The sequence below is a fragment of the Alosa sapidissima genome, chromosome 8 (assembly GCF_018492685.1).
Source record: "Alosa sapidissima isolate fAloSap1 chromosome 8, fAloSap1.pri, whole genome shotgun sequence".
In the NCBI taxonomy this organism is placed as follows: domain Eukaryota; kingdom Metazoa; phylum Chordata; class Actinopteri; order Clupeiformes; family Clupeidae; genus Alosa; species Alosa sapidissima.
In genome coordinates this window covers 30060170-30070169 of record NC_055964.1, presented here as the reverse complement: position 1 = coordinate 30070169, position 10000 = coordinate 30060170, and the positions used below count along the sequence as shown (strand labels likewise).

Genomic DNA, 10000 nt, shown 5'->3' with positions numbered 1-10000 from the left:
CTCAATCCTGATTCTGTGAGTGCTTTAAGTCTTACAGTAGGAACTCTAAACGTTCTTCATAAGTGTTTAATTGAATGCTGTTGTGTAATATCTATGCAATTTTGAATTGGTTGCTTAATTTTACAGCATTTACATTTACATTTCAATACTTTCACATTTTGAGGTTTCTCAGTCAATTTTATGATAGGCTACATGAAGACTGTGGTGCTTAATCATGAACAGTAGGCTAAATGAGGTTGTTTTACTCGTAGGTTGGAGCAATGAACCCATACTGTCAATAGTCCACATTAATTGGTCATATCAGCCATGCAGAAATACCTGGCAATCTTTGTCAATAACAAATGCGTTTTGGCCATGGCGACAAATGTGATTTGCTCTGCACTAACACACCCCTAAATGCAACAAGGAAGTCTTTCCCAAGCTGCAGTCTACACCGAATTCAGAGGAAACGAAACTGAAAGTAAAGAGTGGTTTCAGAGGTTCCTAAAGTGTTTGTCGTGATCAGGAAGAATGGCAGAGGCGATTTCAATTAACCAGGACCTTTTTATCTGTCCGATTTGTTTGGATCTATTAAAGGATCCAGTGACTATTCTCTGTGGGCACAATTACTGCACGGGCTGCATCAAGGGCTGCTGGGATCAGGAAGATCAGAAGGGAATTTACAGCTGCCCACAATGCAGACAGACGTTTACTCCGAGACCCGTTTTAAACAAAAATAACGTTTTCGCTGAGCTTGTGGAACAACTAAGGAGGACCAGAATTCAAGATACTGCTTCCTCTCAGTGTTTTGCTGGACCTGGAGATGTGGAGTGTGACAGCTGCACCGGGAGAAAATTAAAAGCTGTCAAGTCCTGCCTGGCGTGTTTGTTGTCGTACTGTGAGACTCATCTCCAGCGCCATGATGAACTCTTCTCAGGGAAAAGACACAACGTGGTTGAGGTCACAGGTCAGCTACAAGACAAGATCTGCACTCAACACCAGAGGCTTCTGGAGGTATTTTGTCGCACAGATCAGAGGTGTGTCTGTTTGCTATGTCTGGTAGATGAACACAAAGGCCATGACACTGTCTCAGCTGCAGCTGAGAGAACGGAGAAACAGGTAAGCACCGGGAGGGAGTTCATCTGCGGTTATTTTTAGTGCGACTGTTCACACACCATGGAGAATGTATCCCTTACAAAACTTACCATAGGCTATAATGATAAATCCTTCATGCAATGCCAATTCATGCAATGCCAATTCTGTCAGAGTCAGAGGAACCCAGCATTGATATTTATGTTTATGTCATATTCTATAGGATCAAATGTTTCTATTATTGTAAATGTGTGTAGTAGCCTACCATTGTACATGGGTCCCCAGTTATATTGGCACATACCAATTTAGGCTAATTGACTGGCCTTGTTTAAAACGAGGCTTTTCTGCCCTCAGTGTGGGAGTCTGGGAGAGTATTTGATGTGTCAACCTGCTGTTGGTTGATTTATGTTTTTTTTACGATTCATGTCTTTTTTGTTGGCAAGGTGCCGGGTTGCATATTTTGGAGCATTGTAAAGAATGCTCCACTACTTTTCACAACGATCCCAGTTTTCCAGCCCACAAGTGGTTATTATTATAAGGAGCCCCAGGGGTTCATATTGTGCTTTTTGAGAGGAAAACCTTTCTAATCATTAGGCTAATAACAATATTTTACATCAGACATACAATGAAAAATATTATTATTCCTTCAGATGTTTATTCATACAACTAGTCATGTGTATTGCCTGAAATTATATTACTTATTAAATGTTTCTTTCAGAAGCAGAGCTACACAGAATAATGTGCTGAACTCCCAGTTATTACTGATCCCATCTGCTCCTTTGTGCCAATTAAAGATTAACACAGTCGGGGTCATTACTAAATACGTGGTATCTCTCCTAATAAAGGCACTGCTTGCTCAGTGGTTTCCACAGATCCAAAGAAACAGGCTTCTTAATGACTACATTTATGAATCAAAATTTCATGTGAGGATTAAATTACTGACTATACAGTGTAAGCACTATGTAGTAACGTGTAGTCTGGTATTGTAACTGTAATTTAGAAGGAGATGGAGGAAACCAAGAGGAAACTCCAGCAGAGACTCCAGGAGAGAGAGAAGGAGCTGCTGGAGCTGAGGAAGGCTGTGGATACTCTCAAGGTGAGTACTGAGAAAACTAGACCCTTTCAACTGCATAAACAAACAGGTGCTCTCCTTAGGCACAGTTATCAACATTGAGCTAATGGTAACTTGGGGACAAACAAGAATGCTGTACTGGCCAGAGAAGAGGACAGCAGCTGGCCATATCAGAGCTCATCTAACGGTAGCAAGTTGGTACGTAGCTGTGCAGTGTGTAAACCTCCCTCCCAACACCTTAAGAGACGCGCTAGCAAGAGATGCTAGAGCCTGTGGGTTTTACACTTGTTAGCGTGCTCGACTCCCATTCTGAGGTGCTGCAAGTTGCAGGTTCAAGTCAGTACGAGTGCAGGGCTGAGCCGCGTGGTCAACACAACGCAGGTTACACTCAGTCAGGGCTCTCATCCAGTCAGCCAAAGAGGAGTCTGCAAAACTGAGTCACTTTCCAGTTCCTCTGTGCCACACTGTGGGTAACAGGCTGTGTGGAGGAGCTGAGTGAGGGCTGCTTTAGATGGACCCTCCTCTTTGTGTGTCTCCTAACAGAGCTCTACAAAGACAGCAGTGGAGGACAGTGAGAGAATCTTCACTGAGATGATCCGCTCCATTGAGAGAAGGCGCTCTGCAGTGACACAGCTGATCAGAGCTCAGGAGAAGGCTGAGGTGAGTCGGGCTGAAGGACTCCTGAAGCAACTGGAGCAGGAGATTGCTGAGCTGAAGAGGAGAGATGCTGAGCTGGAGCAGCTTTCACACACAGAGGATCACATCCATTTCCTCAAGGTACTGTAACATTAACCTGCCCTCCTGAAACTGAAATTTGTAAATGATAAGACTGATTATTTAGTTGTACTTTTCTGTGCAACATATGACATATGTCCAAATGAACACTGTGTAATAACATCTGTATGTGTGCTGTTTGATGTGTGATGAGGTAAAAAATAGATTATATTGCTTTAAATGCAGTATGTACAGTATTTATATAACATACACATATTACTGGACTAAACCAACTGATTAGTACCATTATCTCAGCAACCTTTGGAAAAACAGAATATTCAGGTGGCCTGTCTCACCTTCTGTGTGTTTCTCTCTGCAGAATGTTGTGTCAGTCACTGGTCCTTGCAGAACAGTTTCAACCAGTATGACATTCAGCGAAAGTTTCTCTTTTGAAGCTGTGAAGAAATCTGTTTCCGCAGTGAAGGTGCAGCTCGATGGCATCTTCAAGCAGGGAGCAGCCAAGATATCTGCAGCAGGTGGGAGAGACATCTTGAAGGGACCCAAGCATCAACTACTATTACAAGGCACTGTTATGTTCAAATAATTATGGATTCATTTTGACTGTATTTTCTGTTCCTCTCAACAGTGACACATATCCAGATCATCCAGTCTTTACAATGTAAGTCTGTCATTAAGTTATATCCCCAAAATAACACTTCCTTCCACATTCCTGCTAAAGATTATAAAAACAAGCATTTCCCAAAGAGGTAGAGGATGCACAGAGAGAATATAGAATATGCAAAGCAAGATGTGCGTTTGTTTGTTCTGTAGATCCTGGGTGAATGTGTCAGACACCAAACAGGACGAGGACCACAAAAGCGTCACGTTCAAAAGTTTATTTAAGGGATGGGGGTTACGGGGGTTTCAGGGGGGTACGGGAGTTCCAAGAGTCTGCGTGTGTGTGTTCCCCCAGTAGCCGAACAGCGATGGCAGGAGCTGGATGATCCGGGAAGTCCTGGGGGAAACACACACACAACAGCAATTGAAACGAAGCAGCAGTACAGTCAAGGACTAGGCGGTATTCGTAGAAGAGGGACGGAAGGCAGGTCAAGATTACCGGGGCTGGAGAACACAGAAGTAGTCGAGCGGGTCCGGGATCACAGGCAAAGAGTCAGAGGCGTTTTCCAAAACAGGCAGGTAACTGGTGCTGGTTGCAGACGATCTGACAAGTGTGGACTGAAAAGCAAGGCTTTATATACAGGGCATGATGAGTGGTGAATGCAGTGCAGCTGGTAGGTAACGAGGGTGAGGCAGAGCAGAGCAGGAACAGGTGGAGGTCATCAGACTTCAATCAGCGTGTGTTACCAGGCAGAGAGAGAGCTCGTGACAGAATGAGTGTCTCTGTGTTGGTTCCCAGATACTGATCTTGAACTCCCAGTCAGAAGAACAGACAGTAAGGAGAATATGCCACCATCCAGTAAGTGTTTACTGATTGATTCTAACAGCCTTTACATCTAGGGTCTAGCAAATGTATGATAGTTTCACTGAATCCATTTGTCTTTCAAACATTTTGTCAGCCGCCAAACCTTAGAGGCATGAGTTAGAGTTAAAAAAATAAGGCCCTTTATGTATTATGGGTAAAAATGTTGTAAGACTTTTATGAAGGGTTTAAGAGAAAAAAGCTAATACACTAGAATCTATTGACTAGATCTTTAGATTTACCCATAAAAACAGACAAAGGCAGAAGCTGATGGAGATCAGAGTTAGACCCATTACTTCTGCAGTTGTCTTTTGAGAACTGATTGATGTGGGTTAGAACTGAAAGTCCTCTAAACATGCCTTTATCCTCCTAATGAAGATGAGGGACTCTTGAAAGAGAGCATCTCCATATTTACTTGTCAGTGGGAGGTTGGAGGCCTTTAAGATTTAAATACAGTAGCTGAGGACTTAAGTAGATATTCATTCAAACAGGAGGAAAGTTCAAATTGGCATACAATGTTGAAATTTATGTTAACTGCAGCCTTTTCTCCTTTTCTGTTATAAGTTATAAGTTATTACACATCGTGTTGTTACAGGTCATGTCGGTCATAGCTAACAGTGTGATGATTCATTAGGCAAAGTGACTTACCAATGCTTACTTGTGTTATTTGTACCCAGATAGTTTTGGTAATTCAGTGTGTAATATACCAACTTAATCGACCCATTTGCTCTGCAGTTTGTTGATTTGAATTGATTGAAATGGTTACATTACATTAAAATGAATAGTCATTTAGCTGGCACTCTTATCCAGAGAGACTCACCGTGAACTAACTACAGGAACTACTGAAGCAACTTGGGGTTAGGTGTCCTGCTCAGAGGCACAATGGTCGCAGCCCCTGGGATCAAACTCACAACCTTTAGGTGTTCCATTTGGAAGTCCAGATCCCAAACCACTAGACCAGCAGCCCCCACATCTGAAGGTCTTCTGAACCTGCTCTTCCCATCCTGATGAAGATCAGTGATGCTTCAATGAGTGCATCTCCATCTTCACTTTGGTTCAAGTTTGGTTAGTTATAATGCATTTTTTCTTTCTCAGTGTCTGATGTCCAGGCTGTTTTTACTGAGCCAGTAACCAGAGAGGAGTTCTTAAAGTGTAAGTTGGTCTCGTCTACAAACACTTAGACAAACATGTACACACACAGTCATTAATTGATAAAGTATTTGTGGAATCACAAACACACGCACACACGTTCGCAAACACACACACACGCGCACACACGCACACACACGCATGCACACGCACACACACACACACACACACACAGACTCACAAACATAACCACATACACTTTTAATCTTTTTGAAAAGAGGCAGTCAGTGAACACTTACATGTACACTTGCACACAACCGAAGTTTGGAATAGAGACACTAGAAATCTTAAATAGAACACACACACACAAAATCTCAAAAATAAATCTAATCTACACCATACACACATCATATAAACAAAACACACACACACATACATACACACTGAAGCACACATACTTTCTTTTAATCTTTTGGAAAAAAAACCCAGTGAAACACACTCATATGTACACATACACACAGCCATTCATACAAAAATGTACAGAATCACACACATGCACACACTCTCACACACACACACACAGCATACACGTACACACACACACACTCTAATACACACACACAGTAGTCTAAGTGTGTCCTCTTCTCTCTTCTCCTCCATCAGACTCCTGTCACTTCACACTGGATCCCAACACAGCACACAGACTCCTCCATCTGTCTGAGGGGAACAGGAGGGTGGAGTGGAGAGATGGGCTCCAGTCATATCCTGATCATCCAGAGAGATTTGATGGGAGGTATCAGGTGCTGTGTAGAGAGGGTGTGTCTGGACGCTGCTACTGGGAGGTGGAGTGGAGAGGGCAGCGGGGTTATATAGCAGTCTCATATAAAAGCATCAGCAGGAAAGGACAGGGTGCTGAGTGTGGGTTTGGAGGTAATGATCAGTCCTGGAGTCTGGAACTCTACAGCTCCAGCTCCTCTTTCTGCCACAATAATAAACAGACTGAACTCCCTCTAGTGGCCAGATCCAGAATAGGAGTGTATGTGGATCACAGGGCAGGAACTCTGGCCTTCTACAGCATCTCTGACACAATGACCCTCCTGCACAGAGTCCAGACCACATTCACTCACACACTCTACCCTGGGTTTAGATGTTATTGTACTGGATCATCAGTGAAGCTGTTGTGATCCCACACCATAGGCCCAATCCCCCACACTCTACCCTGGGTTTTATATAGTATGTACTAGATCATCAGTGAAGCTGTTGTGACTCACACCATATACAGCAGGACAGAAATGTAAAGATCCCAGACACATATAGATAGATGCTGTTATCACATCCACACAAACACACATAAACACATTACATTTCATCAGCACACATATAAGCCACCACTGACATGTAAGGATCTGGCAGCTGCCTCTCAGCTACCTGAGGTTCTCTTTTTATGGGGAAAACAAAAGATCGAAACCACTCACTCATCTCTGGACCCCAGCAGATATTACAGCGTCTGCACCTCTGGACCTCTGCTGGAACACACGTCACCACACCACATATAAACTACTGGGTGGGAAAGGTGTTGATGAGCCCAGTGTTTCACCCCCTCTGATCCTCTCCCACAATCCATCTCCTCTCCCTCCTGCTCCCCCTAACCCTCCTTCCCCTCCTCCTCCCCCAGGTTTTCAGGCCTTTAGTCCCTCTGTGATCGGACACGTGTCTGATGGAAAAAAAAAAATTAACAATTGCCTTGTGATATGTATTGGGTTTGGGATGGGGTGTTTTTTTTTTTGTTGATAAATTCACATGTTAAATAACTAAATTAATAATTGAAAAAAAAAAAAAAAAAACACATGATCACTTTCTTACAAGTTGTTGAATTTACTGAATTAGCTTATCATAGGACATGTGGGAATCACAACAAGAAAGATCATATGATGAGAAACAATAAAACCCTCTTGAAAACAATAAATTTTGCATGCAAGTCTATGAGAAAGAAAACAGAGAATATAGCCTTGGTAATGTACAAGTGTATATTTTATACAGTCTATGGTAATGTACCCTACCGTCTCTATAGAATGTTGTTAAACAGAACACTCTAGAACAATCTGGTTCTGAACAGAAAATGTAAATTATCTGTGTTCTGTGGGATAGCAAAGACTCACCCTGAGTGCTGCATGTGTGCAGTGAAGCTGATGTGTGTATCTAAACTTTTGTGATGATGGTGGTAGACGTGTAGGTGATAATATGAAAATAAATGATATATCCCCCACATACATCATTTATCTTGTATGGCAGATTTCATTCATAACATTCATGAACTCTTTTGGGAAAGTAACTTTCTAGCAAATGTTATTTTCTAAAGGACATTCATATCTATTAGGCTAGGACTTTTATGTGTTCATGATATTTTAACCTAAACTGCATTGCTTAATGGCCCATTCCCAGTAGGCATCCAGGGAGGCATATCTCCAGTGGGTAAAAGAAGGTGTACAGGGAATCCTAAATGCACCCGAGCGAGCGACTTGTGTAGCATTGAATGCTCTCTGTCCACACTGAATCTGTTAAATAAGCCCTTCTACTGCATCATATTTCTCATTCAAAATAGCAGAGCAACATGAGTGACAGAAATAACAGAGACGGTTGCATCACGCTGCACTGCAGCACGTTGTGTACAGTTAGGACCTTCACATTGAACACAATGTAATGAAACTGAGTTTGTTGCTAACATTCACTCACATCACATGCAGTTGGACATGGTGTTAGTCTGAGATGGCATCATGGTCAGGTGGTCAAGCCTGACAGAGAAACCAGGCTAATGGTTCCATTCAATGACACTACACGTGAAAAACATTTAATGAAGACATCATTCATCACATAATCATAATTATTTTATATAACAGACACATCACAATCGTTTAACAGCCCACAGACACCTGAGTTGTTTTCCAATAATATATCCAAAGAGGAAGATATAAAACATGAAAATGGAACAGCCAAAATACATATCAAAACGTCCATCCATTTCTTAAATTTAAATCCCCTATAATCCTTTATATATTGTAAAAGAAATAAACTATTTAAGCCTCACAGAGACACATACATTTAAAGAAAACATAAAACACATCATTATATGATAGTGGTCCAGATTTGAATGCATTACTCTTTTCGCCACTTACAGGAATAAAATAACATTGAATTGCTTCTTATGGTCCACTGGCTGCATTTAAATCATTTCCTAAAAAAATTACTTTGTACACACAGTCCTGTTCTATGGACAGATGTGCTGAAACATCAGCAATTATTCTCGCCTAAATCCCCACTTTTACAGTGATCCAGGAAGTCCTTTTTCCCTTTAAAGGGCATTTTCCAAGGTGTACATCCGGACATGTTAATGACCACTTCTGTTCAGATTTATGGAGTTGCCTACCTCACATCCATAAGAAGTTCCATTTTTGGGATGCATCAGAATGTGTTCATACAACAAAATGTACATAATCAAATGCGTCTCAGATCACCTGGGCAAGTGGTTTGAGTGATTGAATCACAGTGTGTCTTGGTCCTTCGCGGCTGGGGTGGTTTGATTCCCAAACCCGCCACTGCAAGTGTGTGTCGCTTTGGATAAAAGAGTCTGCTGAATATCAGTCAACTTTAACTTTGGTCCTTGTTTACATTTGTATTAAGCACTGTCCACTTATGATGAGATGGCCAAACACACATTTTAAAAATGAAAACAAAGTAAAAGGGGTTTGAGTGTGGAGAGGTGAGGTGCAGGAGCAGCACTTCCACCAGTGGCCTACAGGGGGCAGCAGCCACACTGGTGCTCTGTCTCCACAAGGTGGCACTACAGATCCATGGATTGTTGGGGTCAGTACATTCTCCTTATATCTTTCTCTCTCTCTGTCTCTCTCTCTTACACACACACACGCACACACACACAATCTGAATCAGAGAGTATGGGGATTGTCATCTTTCAGCCACTCCCATTCCCTCATCATCTGATGGAACAGGAGACACACACACACACACACACACACACACACACACACACAAACACACACACCACACAAATCCACACACACACACACAGCAGCAAACAGAAGGAGAAAATTATTAAATCTGATGTTCATTGTAAATGTGTATGTTTATTATTCACAAAGAATGTTTATTTGTTTAACTACATGTGGACCTACCTGCAGGTCCTGTTCTGTTTCCTGAATGGCCTCCTGCAACAGACTCTGCAGGCGACTCTCAAACGTCCTGCTCTCCTCAATCATGACAAGAGACTCCTCACTGGGAACACATCACACACATCACACACACACCACACACACACACACACACATATACACACACATATACACACACGCAAGAGAGAGAATTAATAAAATCTTGTGAGTGACTAGTTAATATGTTACTTTTTTTAATTTAGCACAACCAAGTGGACAAATTGATATCTGATCTTTTTTGGCAGATTACACATTACCAATTGCGAACACACACACACACACACACACACACACACACACACACACACACACACACACACACACACAGGGAGACTCACGGCTGGGGTAGCG

At 42.1% G+C, this 10000-nt stretch overlaps 3 protein-coding genes and 1 long non-coding RNA gene across 4 annotated transcripts in view; 1 reads left to right on the top strand and 3 right to left on the bottom strand.

The window, feature by feature from the left end:
* Positions 1-10000, bottom strand: part of LOC121714945 (tripartite motif-containing protein 16-like) — a 1397702-nt gene that overhangs the window by 541172 nt on the left and 846530 nt on the right. The window lies entirely within an intron of this gene.
* LOC121714949 (tripartite motif-containing protein 16-like) lies at positions 412-7701 on the top strand. The gene is made up of 8 exons (XM_042100213.1): positions 412-1098; positions 2072-2167; positions 2687-2920; positions 3237-3393; positions 3504-3536; positions 4275-4334; positions 5433-5489; positions 6090-7701. Exons 1-8 carry the CDS (start codon positions 511-513, stop codon positions 6608-6610), a joined length of 1746 nt encoding a protein of 581 aa, XP_041956147.1. The 5' UTR covers positions 412-510; the 3' UTR covers positions 6611-7701.
* Positions 3739-4020, bottom strand: LOC121715005. Its single transcript, XR_006033506.1, has 2 exons — positions 3975-4020; positions 3739-3872 (listed from the first exon to the last, which is right to left on the bottom strand). It is a non-coding gene; the product is annotated as an uncharacterized LOC121715005 (long non-coding RNA).
* Positions 8297-10000, bottom strand: part of LOC121715635 (inhibitor of nuclear factor kappa-B kinase subunit beta-like) — a 15119-nt gene continuing 13415 nt past the window's right edge. The window contains exons 14-17 of the mRNA XM_042101504.1: positions 9988-10000; positions 9614-9713; positions 9354-9418; positions 8297-9315 (exon numbers count right to left, since the gene is read on the bottom strand). The exon at positions 9988-10000 is cut by the window's right edge and continues 103 nt beyond it. Coding sequence (XP_041957438.1) covers positions 9368-9418; positions 9614-9713; positions 9988-10000 — 164 coding nt within the window. The 3' untranslated portion in view covers positions 8297-9315; positions 9354-9367. The remainder of the gene's footprint in view (positions 9316-9353; positions 9419-9613; positions 9714-9987) is intronic.

Bases quoted from the DNA above. Each gene is read 5' to 3' on its own strand.
- LOC121714949 (XM_042100213.1), top strand. From the start codon at position 511: ATGGCAGAGGCGATTTCAATTAACCAGGACCTTTTTATCTGTCCGATT. The intron at 1,099-2,071 runs GTAAGCACCGGG...ACTGTAATTTAG, and splicing joins CTGAGAGAACGGAGAAACAG to AAGGAGATGGAGGAAACCAA. The intron at 2,168-2,686 runs GTGAGTACTGAG...GTCTCCTAACAG, and splicing joins AGGCTGTGGATACTCTCAAG to AGCTCTACAAAGACAGCAGT.